The sequence below is a fragment of the Zosterops lateralis genome (assembly GCF_965231275.1).
Source record: "Zosterops lateralis genome assembly, chromosome: 39".
Lineage (NCBI taxonomy): Eukaryota > Metazoa > Chordata > Aves > Passeriformes > Zosteropidae > Zosterops > Zosterops lateralis.
In genome coordinates, this window is record NC_139799.1 from 698,707 (window position 1) to 720,935 (window position 22,229).

Below are 22,229 nucleotides of genomic sequence, written 5' to 3' on the forward strand. Positions count from 1 at the left end.
GACGTGCCGGGACTGGAAATAACACAGGAAAATGGAAATAAATTAATTAAAGTGAATTAAAGGGGAAAAAACCCTCCGGGTCCCCGCCCTGCAGGACGTGGCGGGACTGGAAATAACACAGAAAAATGGAAATAAATTAATTAAAGGAATAAAACCCTCCGCGTCCCCGCCCTGCAGGACGTGGCGGGACTGGACATGGGAGAGAAATGGAAATAAATTAATTAAAAAGGGAAAAAAAAGGGGAAAAAACCCTCCGCGTCCCCGCCCTGCAGGACGTGGCGGGACTGGAAATAACACAGGAAAATGGGGAAAAAATTAGTAAAAAAGGGGGAAAAAGGGGGAAAAAAATGGAGGGGAAAGGGAAAAAAAAAGGGAAAAAAAGGGACAAAAAAAGGGGAAAAAAAGGGGAAAAAAAGGGGAAAAAAGGAAAAAAAAAAGCGAAAATAAAGGGAAAATAAAGTGAAAAATAAAGAGGAAAAAAAGTGAAAATAAAGTGAAAATAAAGTGAAAAAAAGAAGTGGAAAAAAAGGGGAAAAAAGGGAAAAAAAGGGGGAAAAGTGAAAATAGAAAAGGTGAAATAAAGTGAATTAAAGTGAATTAAAGGGGAAAAAAACCCTCCGGGTCCCCGCCCTGCAGGACGTGGCGGGACTGGGTGGAAAAGAGAGAAAAAAAATTAATAAAAAAGGGAAAAAAGGGGAAAAAAAGTGAAAAAATAAGGAAAAAGGAAGAAAGGGGGGGAAAAAAGGTGAAAAAAATTGGAAGAAAGGGGAAAAAAAGGGAGGGGAAAGGTGAAAAAAAAGGACCAAAAAGTGAAAAAAAAAAAAAAAAAAAAGGAAAGAAAGAGGCAAAAAAGTGAAAATAAAAGAAGGAAAAAGGGGAAAAAGTGAAAAAACAGGGGGAAAGTGAAAATAAAGTGAAAAAAAGAGGGAAAAGGAAATAAAGGGACAAAAAGGGAACAAAAAGGGGAAGAAATTGATCAAAAGTGACTAAAAAATGACCCAAAGTGACCCCTGAGTGACCCCCGAGTGACCCCAGAGTGACCCCTGAGTGACCCCTGAGTGACCCCTGAGTGACCCCGAGTGACCCCTGACCCCTGAGTGACCCCGCCCCGCCCCCACCCCATTTATCCCCCCAAATCCCTCGAAATTCCCCCCTGAGACCCCAAAATTCCCCCAAATCCCACTCAACCCCCCCAAATCCACATAATTTTTCCCAAAATCTCCCCTAAAATCCCCCCAAATCTCCTCCAAACCCCCCCCAAATCCGCCCAATTTTTGCCCAAACTTCCCTCCAAACTTCCCCAAATTTTTACCAAATCCCCCAAATTTTCCCAAAATGTCCCAAAATCCCCAAATTTCCCCCAAATTTCCCCAAATCTCCTCCAAACTCCTTCAAACTCTCCCAAATCTTCCCAAATTGTCCCCAAATCCCCCAAAATTTCCCCGAATCCCTCCAAATTTCCCCAAATCAGCCCCAAATCTCCTCTAAACCCCCTCAGATTTTCCCAAATCCTCAAAATTTCCCAAATTCTCCCAAATCCCCCCTAAAAGAGCCCCAAAATTCTCCCAAATCTCCTCTAAACCCCCCTAAATCCACCCAATTTCCCCCGAACTCCCCCAAACTTCTCAAATCTCCCCCAAAATTTCCCCAGAAATGTCCCAAAAATCCCCCAAATCCTCCCAAAATCCTCCCAAAATTCTCCCAAATCTCCCCTAAATCTCCCCTAAATCTCCCCAAATCAGCCCCAAATCTCCTGTAAACCCCCCCAAAAATTTCCCCAAATGTCCCAAAATGCCCCAAAAATGTCCCAAATTCTTCTCACCATCAGGGCATAGACCAGGGCCACGATGTTGACGGGCCAGACGGGGCAGAAACAGGCCAGGGCCGCCAGCAGGACGTAACTGGGGGGCTTCGACCCCCCCGGGGACCCCCCCGGGACCCCCCCGGGACCCCCCGGGACATCCAGGGCCACCGAGGGGGGAGGGGAGGGGATTTGGGGGGAGATTTGGGGGGTTTGGGGGGTCCTGAGGGGAAATTTCAGGGATTTTGGGGGGGATTTTGGGGTCCTGGGGGGGGATTTGGGGAGAAATTTGGGGGTCCTGGGGGGTTTGGGGGGAGATTTGGGGGGATTTGGGGGAAGTTTGGGGGTCCTGGGATGAAATCTGGGGGATTTTGGGGGGGATTTGGGGTCCTGGGGAGGGATTTGGGGTGAAATTTTGGGGGGTTTGGGGGTCTTGAGGGGGGAATTGGGGAGTTTGGGGGGGTTGGGGGGAGATTTGGGGGTCCTGGGATGGAATTTGGGGGGTCTGGGGGGAGATTTGGGGGATTTTGGGCGGGATTTGAGGCTGGGGGTGGATTTGGGGGGAAGTTTGGGGGTCCTGGGATGGAATTTCGGGGATTTTGGGGGAGATTTTGGGGTCTTGGGGGGGGATTTGGGAGGTTTGGGGGTCCTGGGATAAAATTTGGGGGTCCTGGGGGGTCTGGGGGGAGATTTGGGGGATTTTGGGGGGGATTTGGGGGTCCTGGGGCAAAATTTTGGGATCCTGGGGGGGAGTTTGGGGGTCCTGGGGTGGAATTTCAGGGATTTGGGGGTCCTGGGGGTCTTGGGATGGAATTTGGGGGGAAATTTGGGGGGTTTGGGGGGAAGTTTGGGGGTCCTGGGATGGAATTTCGGGGATTTGGGGGGAAGTTTTGGGGTCTTGGGGGGGAATTTTGGGGTCTCCACCAGGAATTTGGGGTTGGGGGGAGGTTTGAGGGTCTTGGGGAGAGATTTGGGGGTCCTGGGGAGGGATTTGGGGTGAAATTTGGGGGTTTTGGGGGTCCTGGGGTTGATTTTTGGGGTCCTGGGGGGGATTTTTTGGGTCTTGGGGAAATTTTGGGGTCTCCAGGGGTTTTTTTGGGGTCCCCGGGTTGATTTTTGGGGTCCCCGGGTTGATTTTTGGGGTCCGGGGGTTGTTTTTGGGGTCCCGGGGGGGTCTCGGCCATGGTGGGGGGAGGGGCGGGGGGGGGCACCTGGAATTAAAAAAAAAAAAAAAAAAAAAAGGGGGGGGTGGGGGAGGGGAAACCCAAAAAAATTTGGGGGTTTCTCGCCCCTCCCCCACCCGGGGGGGGGAGGGGGATATTGGGGGGGTGGGGTTTGTTTACCTTTCTCGGCGCTTTTTTTTTTGTTTGTTTGTTTGTTTTTTCTCGCTCCGGGGGTGGGGGAGGGGCGGGGGGTGGGGGAGGGGAATTTTTTGGGTTTTTTTTTTTTTTGAGGAGGGGGGGGATGGGTGGGGGGAGGGGAAGGGGGAGCGGAGCCCGAGCCGGAGGAAGCGGCGGGAGGGTGGGGGAGGGGCGTGGGGTGGGGGGAGGGGCGTGGGGTGGGGGGAGGGGCGTGGGGAGGGGGGAGGGGCTTTGACCCCCCGCCCCTCCCCCCACCCGTTTAAAGCCCCTCCCCCACCCCTGCAGACCCTTCCCTCAAAGCCCCTCCCCCACCCCCAAAGCCCCTCCCCCACCCCCCAAAGCCCCGCCCCTCCCCCCGCCCCTCCCCCACCCCCGGGCGCGGCTCCAGCTTTGATCTCATCCCCGCCCCTCCCCCCACCCCGATGGACAGATGGACACCGCCCCTCCCCCACCCCCAGACCGGCCCCTCCCCCACCTCCAGACCCCGCCCCTCCCCCACCCCAGACCGGCCCCTCCCCCACCTCCAGACCCCGCCCCTCCCCCACCCCAGACCGGCCCCTCCCCCACCTCCAGACCCCGCCCCTCCCCCACCCCCAGACCGGCCCCTCCCCCACCCCAGACCGGCCCCTCCCCCACCCCCAGACCCCGCCCCTCCCCCTCAGATGCGGCTCCGGCTCATTAATTAATTAACGAGGGTGGGGGAGGGGCCAAAGGACCCCCCAAATTCCGCCCCAAAATCACCCCCTGAGCTGTTCCAGCCCCTCCCCCCACAGGACAATTAAAAGTTTTGGTTAATTAAAGGTTGTGAGTGGTTAATTAGGGGGAGGGGATGATCAGGGTGGGGGAGGGGCTGAACAACACCCCCCCCCCCACACCCCAAAATCCACCCCCCAGGACCCTCCTCCCCCCAAAACTCCTCAGCCAATTAACGTGCGCCTTAATTAATGGTGGGAGGTGCTAATTAGGGGTGGGGGGAGGGGCCTAACAACCCCCTCCCCCACTCCCCGATCCCAAAATTCCCCAAATTCACCCCAAAATCCCCCCCTGAGATGTTTCCACCACCCCCAACCCCCACGGAGCAATTAATTAACGGTGGGAGGAGCTATTTAAGTAATTAAGGGTGGGAGAGGGGCTAATTAAGGGTGGGGGAGGGGCCAGACCCCCAAAAACTCCTCAAAACCCCCCAAAAATTCATCCCAAACCCCCAAAATCCCACCCCAGGAACCTCCCTGAGATATTTCCCCCACCCCAAACACCATTAATTAACGGTAGGAGGAGCTAATTAATGGTGGGAGGGACTAATTAGGGATGGGGGAGGAGCCAAGTGACCTCCCAGACCCCAAAACTCCTCAAATTCACCCCAAATTACCCCAAAATCCCCCCAAAATCCCACCCCAAAAAACCTCCCTTGAGATATTTCCACCACACGGATCAATCAACGCTGGATTTTTATTGGGAGGGCGGGGTCAGGATTGGAGGGATGGGCGTGTCCAGGGGGTGGGGTGGGCGTGTCCTCCGAGGGGTGGGCGTGTCCTCAGAGGCGCCGGATCTTCATCTCGCTGCGTTTCAGGGAGTAGTAGAAGCCCTTCCACTGGGCCCAGTTGAGGCCGTTGGCGTAGCTGAGGTGGGGCCCGGCCAGGTAGAAGCCGTTGAGGTTGGAGAAGTGGCAGCTGCGGAACCACCAGGCGCCCGAGGAGAGCGCGGCGCAGTTCTGCGCAAACAGGTCCTGGTCGCGGTCGAAGGTGGAGAATTTCTGCCCGTTGTGGTAGCTCAGAGAGTCGCCTGCGGGAGGGGAGGGGTGGCCACTGGTGACCGCTTGTGGTGGCCGTGTTGACCACCACTGACCTCCCCGTGGTCAACCTTGACCACCACTGACCACTTGTGGTGACCACCGTTGACCACCACTGACCTCCCCGTGGTCAACCTTGACCACCATTGACCACCACTGAAATCCATTAACTACCATTGACCACCACTGACCACCATTGACCACCATTGACCACCATTGACCACCACTGACCACTTGTGGTGACCACCGTTGACCACCACTGACCTCCCCGTGGTCAACTTTGACCACCACTGACCACCATTGACCACTGATGACCATCATTGACCACCATTGACCACTGATGACCATCATTGACCACCACTGACCACCACTGACCATCACTGACCACCACTGACCACTGACCACCATTGACCACCATTGACCGCCACTGACCACCATTGACCACCATTGACCACCATTGACCACCATTGACCACCACTGACCACCACTGACCACCATTGACCACCACTGACCACCATTGACCACCATTGACCACCACTGACCTCCCCGTGGTCAACCTTGACCACCCTTGACCACCCTTGACCACCACTGACCACCATTGACCACCACTGACCACCACTGACCTCCCCGTGGTCAACCTTGACCACCCTTGACCACCCTTGACCACCACTGACCACCATTGACCACCACTGACCACCACTGACCATCACTGACCACCATTGACCACCATTGACCACCATTGACCACCACTGACCACCACTGACCACCATTGACCACCATTGATCACCATTGACCACCACTGACCACCACTGACCTCCATTGACCACCATTGACCATAATTGACCACCATTGACTGCTATTGACCACCATTAACCACCACTGACCACCACTGACCACCACTGACCACCACTGACCACCACTGACCACCATTGACCACCACTGACCACCATTGACCACCATTAACCACCACTGACCACCACTGACCACCACTGACCACCATTGATGACCATTGACCACCATTGACCTCCCAATGGTCAACCTTGACTCGCTTGACCACCATTGATGTCCATTGACCTCCCGATGGTCAACCTTGACTTCCTTGACCTCTGTTGACCTCCCAATGGCCAACCTCACCTTCCTTGACCTCCCTTGACCTTCCCAATGGTCAACCTTGCCCTGGTTGACCTCCATTGACCTTCCAGTGGTCAACCTCACCTCCCTTGACCCCCCCGTTGACCCCGTGACCCCTCGGTGACCCCTCACCGGCGCCGCCGTCGACGAAGCCGGCCACGTGCAGGGCGTATCCGTCCTCCTCGGCGCTGACCGCGGTGGGCGACAGCGCGAACGAGCCGTAGGTGGCGGCGGCCGAGTTGTTCTCAAAGTCCTCCAGCTCCACCCGCAGCTCGTAACGGGCCTGGAGGGTCAGCAGGGCCAGGGTCTGCAGGCCTGGGGGGCGTGGAGGGGTCAGGGGTCAGGCTGGGGTCACTCAGGGGTCAGTCTGGGGTCAGGGGTCACTCAGGGGTCAGTCAGGGCCTGGAGGGTCAGCAGGGCCAGGGTCTGCAGGCCTGGGGGGCACACGGGGGTCAGGGGTCAGGCTGGGGTCACACAAGGGTCAAGGATCAGTCAGGGGTCAGTCAGGGCCTGGAGGTCAGTCAGGGGTCAGGGGTCACTCAGGGGTCACTCAGGGGTCACTCAGGGGTCACCTATTAGTCCACACTGGTCCATACTGGTCCATACTGGTCTATACTGGTCCATACTGGTCTATACTGGTCTATACTGGTCCATACTGGTCCATACTGGTCCATACTGGTCTATACTGGTCCATACTGGTCCATACTGGTCCATACTGGTCTATACTGGTCTATACTGGTCCATACTGGTCCATACTGGTCTATACTGGTCTATACTGGTCCATACTGGTCTATACTGGTCCATACTGGTCCATAGTGGTTTATACTGGTCCATACTGGTCCATACTGGTCCATACTGGTCTATACTGGTCTATACTGGTCTATACTGGTCCATACTGGTCCATACTGGTCTATACTGGTCCATACTGGTCCATACTGGTCTATACTGGTCCATACTGGTCCATACTGGTCCATACTGGTCTATACTGGTCCATACTGGTCCATACTGGTTTATAATGGTTTATACTGGTCTATACTGGTCCATACTGGTCTATACTGGTCCATACTGGTCCATACTGGTCCATACTGGTCCATACTGGTCCATACTGGTCCATACTGGTTTATACTGGTCTATACTGGTCCATACTGGTTTACACTGGTCCATACTGGTCCATACTGGTCCATACTGGTTTATAATGGTTTATACTGGTCTATACTGGTCCATACTGGTCTATACTGGTCCATACTGGTCCATACTGGTCTATACTGGTCCATACTGGTCCATACTGGTCCATACTGGTCCATACTGGTCCATACTGGTCTATACTGGTCTATACTGGTCCATACTGGTTTACACTGGTCCATACTGGTCCATACTGGTCCATACTGGTCCATACTGGTCCATACTGGTCCATACTGGTCTATACTGGTTTACACTGGTCCATACTGGTCCATACTGGTCCGTACCCAGCCAGTACTCGCCGTCGGCGCGGCCGAAGCCGGAGCGATAATCGTTCCAGCCCCGGAAGAAACTGACGGAGCCGTTGAAGCGTTTCTGGAACACCTGGGGGGAGGGGCGGGAAAATGGGGGGAGGGGCGGGAAAAAATGGGGGAGGGGTGGGGAAATGGGGGAGGGGCAGGAATGGGGGAGGGGTGAGAAAAACGGGGGAAGAGGTGGGGGAGGGGATTGAGGGGTGGGGGAGGGGATTGAGGGGTGGGGGAGGGGCGATAGAAATGAGGGGTTCAGGGGGGTCGATTATGGGTGGGGGAGGGGCGGAGCCAAAGGTGATTTGGGGGGGTGGGGGAGGGGCAACCCCAGGTTGATTTTGAGGGTGGGGGAGGGGCAATAAAAAGGGGGGGGAGGGGTCAGGGGTGGGGGTGGGGCGACCACAGGTTCATTTATAAGGGTGGGGGAGGGGCGATCCCAGGGTCATTTTAAGGGTGGGGGAGGGGCGACCTCAGGGTCATTTCAGGGATGGGGGAGGGGCAATCCCAGGTTGATTTTGAGGGTGGGGGAGGGGCGGTCACAGTCATTTCCCGGGGGGATTTTTTTGGGGGGGGAAGGGGATCTGGGGGGGTGGGGGAGGGGCTGTCCCGGCCCGGGGAGGTGGGGGAGGGGCGGTACCGTCCAGACGTGCCCCTCGGTGCTCATGTCGCAGTAAACGGGCACGGGGGGCCCCCCCAGCCCCCCGGGGGACACCAGGTAAACCCCGTCCGCCCGAGCCCCCCCCGCGTGAACGTCCTGGCAGTCCCGGGGGGGGAGGGGCGGGCACAGCGGCAGGGCTGGGGGGGGAGGGGCGTTGGATGGAGTTTGAGGGGGTTTGGGGGGGGGGAGGGGTGGGGGAGGGGCGGAAAAACGGGGTTTGGGGTGGGGGAGGGGTGGGAAAAAGGGGGTTTGAGGGGGGTTTGGGGGGGTTGGGGTGGGGGAGGGGTGGACAGGGGTCACTTCCGGTTGTGTGACCCCTCCCCCACTCCTCCAATAGGTGTGAGTTGTGCCCCACCCCCATCCCAGCGCTCCCAGTATCATCCCAGTTCCCCCAGTTCATCCCAGTCCCTCTCAAACCCATCCCAGTATCCTGAATCCCCTCCCAGTTCCCTCCCCTCCATCCCAGTCCATGCCAGACCCCTCCCAGTCTGTCCCAGTCTCCTCCCAGTTCATCCCAGTTCATCCCAGCCCCTTCCAATCCCCTCCCAGTCCCTCCCCAGTTTATCCCAATGCCCGCCCAGTCCCATCCCAGTATCCTCAACCCCCTCCCAATCCCTTCCCAGTTCCACCCCAGTCTCCTCCCAGTATCCCCAGTCCAGCCCAGTACCCTCAATCCCCTCCCACTCTGTCCCAGTCCACCCCAGTTTGTCCCAATTCTCTCCCAGTTCATCCCAGTCCCTCCCTGTTCCCTCCCAGTTTATCCCAGTCCTTCCCAATCCCCTCCCAGTCCCTCCCAGTTCCCTCTCAATCCCATCCCAGTATCCTCAAACCCCTCCCAGTTCCCCCCAATTCCCTCCCAGTCCTTCCCAGTTCCCTCCCAGTATATCCCAGTTTCTCCCAATCCACTCCCAGCCCCTCCCAGTCCCTCCCAGTCCCCCCAGTCTCACCCTGGGGCCCGATGGGCTGCCCGTGGCTCAGAGCTCCCAGCGCCACCAGCAGCGCCACGGCCACAAACTGGGGGCAGATTTGGGGAGATTTAGGGGATTTTGGGGAAATTTGGGGGATTTGAGGGAATTTCGGGAGATTTGGGGGGGATTTTGGGGGGAATTTGGAGGAAAATCGGGGAAATTTGGGGGATTTTCAGGCGATTTTGAGGAATTTTGGGGGATTTTGGGGGGATTTGGGGTGATGTGGGGGAAATTTGGGGATTTTTGGGGGAATTTGAGAGGATTTGGAGGCTCCTGGGGGATAAATTTGGGTTTTCAGGACGGATTTTTGGGGGAATTTGGTGATTTTGAGGTTCCAGGATGGATTTTGGGAGGATTTTTGGAGATTTGGGGTTTTCCAGGGTGGATTTCAGAGGATTTGGAGGCAGTTCAGGGGTTCAAGGGGTAAAACTTGGGGGAAATTTGGTGGATTTGGGGATCCCCGGGTGGATTTTTGGAGGAATTTGGGAGTTTTGGGGGTTCACAGGGGGAAACTCGGGAGAATTTGGGGGGATTTTGGGCATTTTGGGGGGATTTTGGGGGAAATTCAAAAGGAGTTTGTGGCTCTCGGGGCAGATTTTGGAGGAATTTGGGGAATTTTGGGGGTCCCGGGTGGGATATTTGGGGGGAATTTTTCATTCCCAGGTTGAATTTGGGGAATTTTGGGTATTTTTGGGGCAAATTTGGGGAATTTTGGGTATTTTTGGGGGTAAATCGGGGTACATTTTTTCATTCCCAGGGTGAATTTTGGGGTTTTTGGGGCGAATTTAGGGGATTTTGAGTATTTTTGGGGATAGAATTTGGTTTTTTTGGGATAGAATTTGTCATTTCCAGGGTGAATTTGTGGTTTTTAGGGGATTTTTGGGGGGAATTTTGGGGATTTTGGGGGTCCCGGGTGGGATTTTGGGAGGAATTTGGGCATTTTTGGGGTATTTTGGGGTGAAATTTTTCATTTCCGGGGTGATTTTTGGGTTTTTGGGCCATTTTTGGGGTGAATTTTGGGGTTTCGGGGTCCCGTTACCTCCATGGCTCCGGAGCGGCTCCGAATCCGGGCGGGGGCCGGGGGGGGAGGGGCGGGGGGGGAGGGGAGGCCCCGGGGGCCCCTTTTGGGGGGGGGGGGAGGGGGAGGGACCCCCGGCCCTGCCCTTTTTTGGGAGAAAAATCCCAAAATCCGCCCTTTTGGGACAAAAAAAAGAAACAACAACAACAACAACAAAAAACCCTCCAAAAAACCACAAAAAAACCCACAAAAAAACCCCAAAAAATCCGAAAAAAACCAGAAACCCCCCCAAAAAACACAAAAAACCACAAAACCACCCAAAAATAAAACCCAAAACCCACAAGAAACCACAAAAAAACCAAAACCACCACAAAAAACCCCAAAACCCACAAAAACCCACAAAAAACCCTCCCAAAACACAAAATAAATCCACAAAAAATCCCAAACCCCCCAAAAAACCCACAACCCCCCCAAAAAATCACAAAAAAACCAAACCACAAAACCCCCCAAAAACAACAAAAAAATGCCAAAACCCCAGAAAAAAACACAAAAACACCCAAGAAAACCCCCACAAAAAAAACCTAAAAAAACCCAAAAACAAAAAACCACAAAAAAAGAAGAGAAAACCCCGATTTTTTTTCCTCTTGATTTTTATTTTTAAAAATCTCTTTAAATGGGAAAAAAACAGCTAGAGAGAGAAAGAGAGAAAAACATCCCGAATTTGGGGTTTTTTTGGGATTTTGGGGGGTTTTTTTGGGGATTTTTATTTTGGGATTTTTTGGGGATTTTTTGGGGGATGTTTTAGGGATTTTGGGGGGGGTTAGGAAAATTTTTTTGGGATTTTTGGGGAATTTTTTGGGATTTTTTTGGGGATTTTTAAGGGATTTTTTAGGAATTTTTTTGGGAATAAATTCGGATTTTTTTCCCCTTTTTTGGAAGGAAACGGCCCCAAATTCGCTTTTTCGGGTTTTGAGTTCCCTCGTTTTGTCACAAAAAAGGGGAAAAAAACTCCAAAATTTGGCTCTAAAGGGGGAAAAAAGATTAAAATTTTGGCTCCTCTGGGGGTTCTGTTCCTGATTTTAATTATTTTTTCCTGTTTTCCCGTCTTTTTTTCTCGATTTTTGCCTTTTTTAAAGTTAAAAACAGCCCTGGCCCCGCCCCGCCGAGACTCTCCTTAATTTTTGTGGGTTTTTGAGGAAAAAACCTTTAAATTTCCTTTTTTTTTTTCGGAAAAAAAAAAAAGGAATTTGCTGATTTCCACCGGGAAAATTTTGTGGGGTTTTGGTATTTTGACTTTTTATTAAAAACTGAGGGGAAAAGACCCCGAATTTTGCCGGGTTTGGGGGGAAATCCCCGAATTATGTCACTTTATTGGGAACGAATCGCGAATTTTGCTGGTTTTATTGGAAAAAAACTCCTTTTGTTCCTTTCCCCCCCGATTTCGCCTCTTTCCGAACAAAACTCGCCCTTCCAAAGAGAACCCGCCCCTTTCCTGAGGAAACGCCCCGAATTCCACGTTTTTAGTGGGGAAAAAATTCAAAATTCGCTTTTTTTGGATGAAAAAACAACAAACCCTCGAGTGCTGGTGGCGCCCCCCCGCGGCTCGGAGGATCCTGAGGGGAAAGGCGGGAAATTCGTGTCACAAGATGGCGGCCGCGCGCGGTGCACGACGGGAGTCGTAGTCCAATCCAGGTCACCGAGCCTTTAAGGCCATTACAGAGCGATTACAACTCCCGGCGTGCACTGCGAGCGCCGCCATTTTCTGCCTGCGGTGCCCGCGCGGTGCACGCCGGGAGTCGTAGTCTTTGCTTCAGCTCTACCAAGGGAAGGGACGGAGCTACGGGAAAACGAGCCCCGTCGTCCTCCGCGCGCTGGCGAATTTTTCTCAAAATTCGCTTTTTTTGGAGAAAAAAGAACCATCGGGTGCTGCTGCTGACGCCCCCTGGCGGAGCTGCGGGAAGTGGTGCTCACAAGATGCGGCCGCGCGCGGTGCACGACGGGAGTCGTAGTCCAAGCCTGGTCACCGAGCCGTTAATGCGATTGCAAAGCGACTGCAACTCCCGGTGCGCACCGCCCGGCAGCGCAGGCAGAAAATGGCGGCGCCCGCAATGCACGCCGGGAGTCGTAGTTTTGCTTCAACGTTACCAACGGAAGGGGCGGAGCTACGGGACTACGAGTCCCATCATCCCCCGCGCCGGCGCATGCGCGGAGCTCACACGCCTCTACCGGAAGTGGAGGTTGGGGGCGCGCGTGGCGTCGCCTCAGCGTCGGCTCCGCTTTTTTGGCCGCGCCGGGAACGATCGCGGGCGGTTCTGTCGCGATAGACGCGGAGCTGTCGGCGATAGAGGAACAGGTGAGGCCTCGGGGGGGTCCCGGTGGCGGGAAAAGGGTGGGGGAGGGGCGGGGAAAGGGGTGGGGGAGGGGCGAGGCCCGCGCGGCCTTGGCGGGAGCGTGGGGGGGGCGGGGGGGAGAGGAGAGGAAATAAAATTAAATTTTTGAGGAAAGATTGGGAGTTTTGGGCAAAAATATAAAAATTCTGAGGGGAAAAGGGGGTGGTAAAAGGGGATGGAATTGGGATTTGGGGGGAAAATGGGGATTTTGGGGAAAAATGGGGGTTTTGGGGGGAAAAATGGGAGATTTGAGGTCGGGAGGTGAAAAGGGGAAATTTGGAGGTAAAAAAAGGAAGTTTGAGGCGTAAAAAAGAAAAGAAACTGAAAGTTTAACGGGGAAAAGGGGTTGGGTGAGAAAAAAAAGGTTTCGGGTGAAAAAAGGAAAAGTTTTGGGTTAAAAAAAGGAGTTTCGGGTAAAATGGGGATTTTTTTTGAGAGAATTTCGGGGTTAAAAGTTGAGATCGGGGGAATTTTGAGAGAAAAAAAGGGTTTAAAGTGAATTATTTTAAAGATTTTTAATGAGGGGGGGAAATGGGATTTTGGGTAAAAAATCGGGTGATTTTGGGGCAAAAAATGAGATTTTTGGGGCAAAAAATAAGTTTTTTTGAGGTTCATGAGGGGAAAGAAAACGGAATTTGGGATTTTTGGGGGTTTAAAAGTAAAAATTTGGGAGTTTGTGAGGGAAAAGTTGGAGTTTTTGAGCAAAACCGGATTTTTTCATATTTTTTGAGGGTTTTAAGAGGGAAAAAATGAGGGGTTTGGGAGTTTTTTGAGGGAAAAAGTGGAAATTTTTGGTTAAAAAAATGAGATTTTTGGGGGTTCGTTTGAGGGGAATTTGGGTTAAAAATTGAGGGAAAAAAAGTTTTGAGTGAAAAAAAGGCATTTTTTTAATTAAAAAAAGGTATTTCTTTATTAAGTAGGGGAGTTTTGAGGTAAAATAGCGAATTTTGGGGTGAAAAAAGGCAGATTTGAGGGGAAAAATGGGAATTTTGAGGGGGAAAAGGAATTTTTAGGGATTTTTTTAGTTGAAAAATGGAATTTTTGGGGAGATTTGAGGAAAAAATTGGAATGTTGAGGAGAAAGTGGAATTTCTGGGGAGTTTTGTACAAAAAAAGGAAAAATTTTGTAAAAAAAAAAAAAGGGATTTTTGTGGAGATTTGAGGGAAAATGGGATTTTTTTTAGTGAAAAAAGAGATTTTAGGGTGTTTGTGAGGAAAAAATGAGTTTTTTTTGAGAGGAATCATAATTTTGGAGTTGTTTTGAGCTAAAAAAAAAAGAAATTTGAGGGAGTTTTGATGGAAAAAAAAGGGGTTTTGAGGGGTTTTCAAGAGAGTTTTGCGGGGCAGGAAGAAAAATGGGGATTTTGGGTGATAAAGTGGGAATTATTGCAGGAAAATTAGGATTTTGGGGAGAAAAGTGGGAATTTTGGGTTGGAAAATGGGAGTTCGTGAAGGAAAATGGGAATTTTGAGGAAAAAAAGGGAATTTTGGGTTGGAAAATTGGAATCACTGTAGGAAAACAGGAATTTCTGGGAGAAAAATGAGAATTTTGTATTAGAAAAATGAGAATTTTTATTAAAGTGAGATGGGGATTTGGGGCTGTAGGAACAGGAGGATTTGGGGGATTTTAGGGGAAGTTTTGGGGGAGATTTGGGGAAATTTTGAGGGATTTTGGGGGATTTTTGGGGGATTTTGGAGCTGTAGGAACAGGAGGATTTGGGGCTGGTTTGGAGGAGATTTTGGAGGATTTTTTGGGAAATTTTAAGGGATTTTCGGCGAAATTTTGAGGGATTTTGGGGGATTTTTGGGGATGTAGGAACAGGAGGATTTTGGGGGAAGTTTTGGGGGAGATTTGGGGAAATTTTAAGGGGTTTTGGGGGATTTTTAGGGGATTTTGGGGCTGTAGGAACAGGAGGATTTGGGGGATTTGAGGGCAGGTTTTGGGGGAGGTTCCAGGGGATTTGGGGCAATAGGATTTTGAGGATTCAGGGCTTTAGGAACGGGGAGATTTCAGGGATTCTTGGACTCTGGGATTGGGGATTTTTGGGCTGTGGGAACAGGGAATTTAGGGCTGGATTTGGGGTATTTTTGGGGAGGTTTTGGGGGATTTGGGGGGTCCTGACTCCCCCATTCCCAGCTCTGGGATGTCCAATGGGATCGGGGAGAGTCCAGACTGTAGGAATGGGGGAATTCGGGGCTGTAGAATTTTGGGGATTTTTGGGCTATGGGATCAGGGGATTCCAGGGGGATTTTTGGGGAGGTTTTAGGGGATTTGGGGGCCCTGACTCCCCTCCCCCAGCACTGGGATGTCCAATGGGATCGGGCTGGGGGCTCAGGGAGGTTTGGGGCTGTAGGAACAGGGGGATTTTTGGGCTGTGGGGTCAGTGGGATCAGGGGATTTTGGGGTGGGATTTGGGGGGATTTGGGGGCCCTGACCGCCCTCCCCCAGCGCTGGGATGTACAATGGGATCGGGCTGTGGGCTCAGTGGGGTCAGTGGGTTCCAGGAGGATCTCAGGGGGATTTTGGGGTGGGATTTGGGGGGCTGACTCCCCCTCCCCCAGCGCTGGGATGTCCAATGGGATCAGGCTGTGGGGGTCTATGGGGTCAGGGGGATTTGGGGGTTTTTTGGCTCTGGGATCAGGGGATCTCAGGGGGTATTTGGGGTGGGATTTGGGGGCCCTGACCGCCCTCCCCCAGCGCTGGGATGTCCAGTGGGATCGGGCTGTGGGCTCAGTGGGGGTCTATGGGGTCAGGGGGGTTTGGGGGTTTTTTGGCTCTGGGATCAGGGATTTCAGGGCTGGTTTGGGGTGGATTTGGGGGGATTTGGGGGCCCTGACCGCCCTCCCCCAGCGCTGGGATGTACAATGGGATCGGGCTGCCGACGCCGCGGGGCAGCGGCACCAATGGATACGTCCAGCGCAACCTCTCGGCCCTGCGGCCCAAGAAAGGGGGGGCGGGCGGGGACCCCCCCCCCGGCGAGGAGGAGCTCCGGCGACTCGAGGCCGCCCTGGCCAAGAAACCCAACCCCGACATCCTCGACCACCAGCGCAAGAGGAGGGTGGAGCTGAAATGCCTGGAGCTGGCCGAGCTCATGGAGGAGCAGGGGTGAGAGTTGGGGGGAAAAACGGGGGGAAAAATGCTCAAAAAATGGGGAAAAACGGCCAAAAAATGGGGAAAAACGGCCAAAAAATAGCCCAGAATGTCCCTGAAATAGCCTGGAAAAATGACCCAAAAATGGGGTAAAACGAACCAAAAATGGGGAAAAAAATGCCAAAAATAGCCCAGAAAGCTCCTGAAATACTCTGGAAAAATAGCCCAAAATACCCCAAAATGCACCTGAGATATTGTGAAAAAGTAGCTCCAAAAATGTTAAAAAATGGCACAAAAATGGGAGGGGACAATGACTCAAAAAATGGGAAAAATGGCTCAGAAATGGGGAAAAAAATAACCCAGAAAATGGGGAAAAATGAGCTGTGAAATGCCTGGAGCTGGCCGAGCTCATGGAGGAGCAGGGGTGAGCTTTGGACAGGAAAAGTGGGCTGAAAAAATGGGGAGAAAATGCTCAAAAAATTGGGAAAAAAAAACGCTCAAAAAATGGTCCAAAAATTGGGGAAAAAACACTCGAAAAATGGCCAGAAAATGAGGAAAAAACGGCGAAAGAATGGGGGAAAATGGTCAAAAAATGGGGAAAAAATGGCCCAAAAATGGCCTAGAAATTGGGAAGAAAACAGCCAAAAAACAGGAGGTAAAACGGCCAAAAATGGGGTAAAATGGGGAAAATCAGAAATGGGGGAAAAAATGACCCAAAAATGGGGAAAAAATGGACCAAAAATTGGGGAATAAGTGGCTAAAAAATGGGGAATAAATGACCCAAAAATGGGGAATAAATGACCCAAAAATGGGGAATAAATGGCCCAAAAATAGCCCAAAACACCCTGAAATACCCTGGAAAAAACAGCCCCAAATCCCCTTTAAATTCCCCCAAATTTCTCCCTTATTATTTTCAAATTACCTTTAAATTCCTCAAATCCTCTTTTAACCCCCCAAAATCACCTTTTAACCCCCCAAATCCCCCAAAATGCCCTTTAAATCCCCTTCAGATCCTCCAAACCCCCTTTAAAACCCCCCAAAATACCATTTAGATCCCCAAAATCCCCTTTAAACCCCCCCAAATCCCATTTAAACCCCTCAAAATCCCCTTTAAAACCCCCCAAAATTCCGATTTTTTCTTTTTTCTTTCCCTTTAAACCCCCCAAAATCCCAATTAAAATCCCCAAAAATCCCCTTCAACCCCCCCCAGATTTTGTGAACCCCCCAAAAAAAGTGAATTTTTGTTATTTTTTTGCAGCTACTCCGGGGAGGAGATCGAGGCCAAGGTGGCCACGTTCCGCACGATGCTCCTGGAGAAGGACGACGGCCCCGGGGACCCCGAGCAGAAACCCACGTAATTAACTGATTTATTAATTAATTCCTAATTAATTAATACTCTCTGGGGGTTGGGGGGGGTGTGGGAGGGAAAAAACCGGGGGTTTGGGGGGGAAAAAATTGATTTTTTGAGGGGGAAAATGAATTTTTGGGGAAAAAAATGGAGATTTCGGAGGGAAAAATGGGATTTGGGGAGGAAAAATGGGATTTTGGGAGGAAAAATGGGGATTTGGGAGGGAAAAAATGGATTTTTGGAAAGAAAAATGGGAATTTTTGGAGGAAAATGGGGATTTGGGAGGGAAAATGGAGATTTTTGGGGGAAAAAAAGAGATTTTGGGGGTGTCACTAATTAATCAGAGGGTTCTGAGGTGTCAGTTAATTAATCCTTGTTAATTAGCATGATGGAGATACTAATTAATTAATTATCCCTTATTAATTAGTGAATTCAGGCTGAACTTTCAGGGCTCATTTGACTCCTCATTAAGGGCAGGAATTTGGAGAGTTTTGGGGGTGTCATTAATTAATTAATCTTCATTAATTAGCGTGATAGAGACCCACACTCTGGCCGAGGCTAACGAGGTGTCACTAATTAATTAATTTCATTAATTAGCGTGACAGAGACGCACGCCCTGGCCGAGGCTAACGAGCGGAAGAACGAGGTGTCAGTAATTAATTAATCCCATTAATTAGCGTGACAGAAACCCACGCCCTGGCCGAGGCTAACGAGGTGTAATTAGCTAATTAATTTCATTAATTAGGGTCACAGAGACGCACGCCCTGGCCGAGGCTAACGAGGTGTCACTAATGAATTAATTTCATTAATTAGTGTGACAGAAACCCACGCCCTGGCCGAGGCTAACGAGGTGTAATTAATTAATTAATCTCATTAATTAGTGTGACAGAAACCCACGCCCTGGCCGAGGCTAACGAGGTGTCACTAATTAATTAATTAATTTCATTAATTAGTGTGACAGAAACCCACGCCCTGGCCGAGGCTAACGAGCGGAAGAACGAGCGGCTCCGCGCCGCCTTCGGCATCAGCGACTCCTACGTGGACGGGAGCGCCTTCGACCCGGCCCGGCGCGCCCGGGAGGGGCCCCCCGAGCCCCCCGAGGTGCCCAGGTACCCCTGAGACCCCCAAAATAACCCTGAGACCCCCTGGGAGGGGCCCCCCGAGACTGCCAGGTAACCCCCAAATAAACCTGGGACCCCAAAAACTGCCCCCCGAGGCACCCAGGTAACCCTGAGACCCCAAAAATAAACCTGAGACCCCCCTGAGACACTCCAAATAACACTGAGACCCCCGCGAGGGGCCCCCGCGCCCCTCGAGACTGCCAGGTACCCCCAAAACTGCCCTGGGACCCCCCAAAATAACACTGAGACCCCCCCTAAGACACCCAGGTGTATCCTGAGACCCTCCAGGAGCCCCCCAGGACACCCAGGTAACCCCAAAAATAGTTCTGGGAACCCCAAAATAAGCCTGAGACCCCAAAAAACCGCCCCGGGAGCCGCCTCAGGAGCCCCCTGAGCCACCCAGGTAACCTCTGAGACCCCCAAAAATAACCCAGGGACCCCAAAAACCCCCCTGAGCTCTCCCAGAGCCCCCCAGGGACCCTCTGAGCCTTTGGGGCCACCCCAAAACCCCCCAAAAAACCCCCAAAAATGCCCTTTTTGTGCCCCCCCAGCGCGGTGCCCGAGGAGTCCAGCTCCAGGTCCCCGTCCCCAAAACAGAAAAAGAAGAAAAAGAAGAAGGATCGGGGCAGGTGAGGGGGAGTTTGGGGGATTTTTGGGAGATTTTTGGGGGATTTGAAGGAATTTTGGGGGAGTTTGGGGGAAATTTTGGGTGATTTGGGGGATTTTAAAGGGAATTTTGGGGCACATTTTGAGTGATTTGAGGGAATTTTGGGTGATCTGGGGAGAATTTCATGTGATTTGGGGGGATTTTTGGGTGGGATTTGGGAGATTAAAAGGGAATTCAGAGGGATTTTCAGTGACTTGTGGGAATTTTGGGTGGAATTTGAGGAATTTTGGGTGGAATTTTGGGTGCAATTTTGGGTATAATTTGGGGTGGATTTTGAAGGAATTTGGGGGATTTGGGGTGGAATTTTAGCGATTTTGGTTGGAATTTGGGGGAATTTTGGGGGGAATTGGAGATTTTGAGTGGAATCTTGGGTGGAATTTGGGGTGACTTCGAGTAGAATTTTGGGTGGAATTTTGGGGTGATTTGTGGGAATTTTGGGATATTTTGGGTGGAATTTTGGGGGATTTTGGGGTCTCCCATCCCTTCCCCCCCAGGTCCGCCAGTCGCTCTGGGGAGAGAAAGAAAAGCAAGAAAAAGAAGCACAGGTGAGGTGGGCGTGGCCATGTAAATGAGGGGGCGTGGCAAACACCACACAGGGCCACTGGCACACACATGAGGGGCGTGGCCATGCAAATGAGGGGCGTGGCCAACAACAGACAGGGAACATGGACACACAAGGGGCGTGGCCAAATTGATCAGGCGTATATGGGCAGATATGAGAGGGGGCGTGGTCAGGTAAGGGGGTGTAGCCAGAAAGCTTAAAGGGGCGTGGCCTGAACTCAGATAAGGAGAGTGTGGCCACAAGGGGATGGCGTTTATCTGATATGTAAAAAAAGGGGCGTGGCTAAGCTGCTAAGGGGGCGTGGCTTGCAGTAAGAGAAGATTAGTGTGGCCACCAAGGGGCAGCACTCACCTAAAACTAAAAGTGGGCGTGGCTAAAGCACAGGTGAGAAGGGGCGTGGCCTCTGGGGGGAAACACCTATTTGCCAGGTAAAAAGTGGGTGTGGCCACATCCATACAAGGGACGTGGCCTCACTAAACCCCGCCCCTTTCCCCTCCTCCAGGTCGGAGTCTGAGGCCAAGAAGAGAAAGCACCGGTAAGGAGGGGGGAGGGGTGGGCGTGGCCTCAGGGTGGGCGTGGCCTCAGGGTGGGCGTGGCCTCCCTGCTGACGTCACCGCCCATCTCCCCCAGCTCTCCCAGCCCCAAGGCCAAGCACAAGGCCAAGGAGAAGAAACGCAAAAGGTGAGTCCAGACCCCTCCCCCCACCCCCCTTCACACCTGAGCCCCTCCCCCACCCTCCCCTGACCTCTGTCTCTGCCCCTCCCCCCACAGATCCACCAGCCAATCGCAGAAGCCGGAGCGCTCCTCCTCCCCGGCCGGCTCCTCCTCCTCCTCAGGCTCCTCCCGCAGCAGGTAAAGCCCCTCCCCCTTTTTATCCTTCCCAAACCCCTCCCCCTTTTTCCTCCCTCCCTCCCCCACCCACCCACGGCCCTGCCCCTCCCCCGCAGGTCCCGCAGCGCCACGGCCCCGCCCTCGGCCCCGCCCTCGGCCCCGCCCCGCGGCGAAGAGGAGCCCAAGGTGCCTTCGGCCTCACCTGCCGCCGCCGCCCCTCCCCCTCCGCAGGTGAGCGCCGGGGGCGGGGCCAAAGGGGCGGGGAGGGGGAAAAAGGGGCGGGGCCGAACCGTCATAGTGGGATTTTTTTATTTTTTAATATTTTCTTTTTTAAATTTTTGTTGTTGTAATTGTGTCCCGGCAGGAGCCGCAGCCGGAGCCGCTCGCGCCGTCCCCGGCGCCGTCCCCCGGCCTCCCCTCCTCGGAGCCGCCGCCCGTGAGCCCCTCCCCTCCCCCTCCCCGAGCCCCGCCCTCCCCGCCCCGCCCCGCCCCTTCCCCCACCCCTCCCCCTCCCCCAAAGCGCTCCTCGGCCGCCCCTCCCCCTCCATCATCATCCTCCTCCTCCTCCCAACCCGCCATCCCTCCCCGCTCCTCCTCCTCCCGCCGCTCCCGCTCCCGATCCCGATCCCGCTCCCGCTCCCGGCCTCGCCGCGGCGCCGGCACCGCCCGCAGCTCCCGGCGCTCCCGATCCCGGCCCCGATCCCGGCGCCGCTCCCGCTCCCGGCCGCGGCGCCGCTCCCGCTCCCGCACCCCGCTCTGGACGCCCAACGCCACCTCCCCGCTGCGCTGGCCCGGCGTGCCCGGGATGGCCGCGGCGCTGACCACCGCGACGGTCAGTGCCAGCACCACGGCCAGGTCACGCTCACGGTCCCGCCCGCGCCGCCGGTCGCGCTCACGGCGCCGGTCGCGCTCGCGGCGCTGGGGACGGTCGCGGTCGCGCTCGCGGTCGCGGCGACGCTCACGATCCACGTTACGCCGATCCAGATCACCTTTACGGCGTTCTAGATCACCTTTACGCCGTTCTAGATCGCCTTTACGGCGTTCTAGGTCACCGATCCGGCGTTCTAGGTCGCCTTTACGCCGATCCCGGTCGCCTTTACGGCGTTCCCGCTCCCGGCGTCGCTCCCGCTCCCCGATCCGCCGCTCCCGTTCCCGGCGCCGTTCCCGCTCCCGGCGCCGTTCCCGCTCCCCGATCCGCCGATCGCGCTCCCGGCGCCGCTCCCGGTCCCTGTCACCGTCCCCCGAGAGGCGCCGCCACCGCCGGGGCGGGACCCGCCGCAGCCGCTCGGAATCTTCCGGAAAGTCCCGCCGGGGAGGGGGCGGGGCCTCCCGGAGGAGCCGCTCGCTGTCGTCGCCCCTCCCCAAGAAACGGGCGCGGCCGCGCTCGCGGTCGGCGTCGGCGCCGCGGCGTCACCGGGGCCGCAGTGACAGCCCCTCCCCCGGCGTCGCCTCCCCTCCCCCGCCCAACAGGGCGTCCCCCACCCCTCCCCCGCCCGCTGTCGGGGCCGCCCCTCCCCCCGGTGTCACCGTTGTCCCCTCCCCCGTCCCCTCCCCGTCGCCGGCGCGGCCCAAGTGGGTCCCCTTGGCCGAGCTGCACCCGCAGCCCCCGCGGGGGGTGACACCGGGGGGGACACCGGGGGTGGCACCCTCCAAATGGGTCCCCATTGGGGGCGGGGGAGGGGTGGCACAGCCCCTCCCCCCTCAGCCGGCACCGCCCGGCACCGAGTTGGGGACACCCGGTGTCACCAAAAGTGTCCCCGAGGTCGCCAAGGCCGCCCCAGAGGTGACCAAAGCCACCCCCGAGGTGACCAAAGCCGCCCCCGAGGTGACAGCGGTGACAGCGGCGGTGGCACCGCCCAGGGAGGAGGAGAAGCCGCCCCAGGGGGCTGAGGGGACACCAGGGATGTCACCAGGGGCCACCAAAGTGTCCCCAGCGGCCAAGGCGGGCGGCGGGGACACCAAACCGGGCGTTGGGGACACCAAAGTGACACCGAGCGATGTTAAACC

General features: G+C 54.2%; 2 protein-coding genes across 2 annotated transcripts in view; one reads left to right on the top strand and one right to left on the bottom strand.

Annotated features, from left to right (window-relative positions):
* Positions 1-4,593: 4,593 nt before the first annotated feature.
* On the bottom strand, positions 4,594-11,688 carry MFAP4 (microfibril associated protein 4). Its single transcript, XM_083882246.1, has 6 exons — positions 10,235-11,688; positions 9,175-9,241; positions 8,207-8,364; positions 7,549-7,645; positions 6,215-6,397; positions 4,594-4,944 (listed from the first exon to the last, which is right to left on the bottom strand). Exons 1-6 carry the CDS (start codon positions 10,238-10,240, stop codon positions 4,697-4,699), a joined length of 759 nt encoding a protein of 252 aa, XP_083738372.1. The 5' UTR covers positions 10,241-11,688; the 3' UTR covers positions 4,594-4,696.
* Positions 11,689-12,445: 757 nt separating this feature from the next.
* The window catches only part of SRRM2 (serine/arginine repetitive matrix 2), a gene marked incomplete at its 3' end in the record, with an annotated part of 10,130 nt that continues 346 nt past the window's right edge, over positions 12,446-22,229 (top strand). The window contains exons 1-12 of the mRNA XM_083882264.1: positions 12,446-12,566; positions 15,454-15,708; positions 16,952-17,047; positions 17,639-17,687; positions 18,044-18,150; positions 18,714-18,791; positions 19,324-19,374; positions 19,894-19,926; positions 20,022-20,072; positions 20,163-20,243; positions 20,339-21,220; positions 21,270-22,056. Of these exons, the coding sequence (XP_083738390.1) occupies positions 15,461-15,708; positions 16,952-17,047; positions 17,639-17,687; positions 18,044-18,150; positions 18,714-18,791; positions 19,324-19,374; positions 19,894-19,926; positions 20,022-20,072; positions 20,163-20,243; positions 20,339-21,220; positions 21,270-22,056 (2,463 nt within the window). The 5' untranslated portion in view covers positions 12,446-12,566; positions 15,454-15,460. The remainder of the gene's footprint in view (positions 12,567-15,453; positions 15,709-16,951; positions 17,048-17,638; positions 17,688-18,043; positions 18,151-18,713; positions 18,792-19,323; positions 19,375-19,893; positions 19,927-20,021; positions 20,073-20,162; positions 20,244-20,338; positions 21,221-21,269; positions 22,057-22,229) is intronic.

Excerpts from the sequence above, each read along its gene's own strand:
- MFAP4 (XM_083882246.1), bottom strand. Across the intron at positions 8,365-9,174 it reads GCAGCCCATCGGGCCCCAGG|CCCTGCCGCTGTGCCCGCCC; the intron begins GTGAGACTGGGG and ends CTCCCCCCCCAG. Across the intron at positions 6,398-7,548 it reads CGACGGCGAGTACTGGCTGG|GCCTGCAGACCCTGGCCCTG; the intron begins GTACGGACCAGT and ends CACGCCCCCCAG.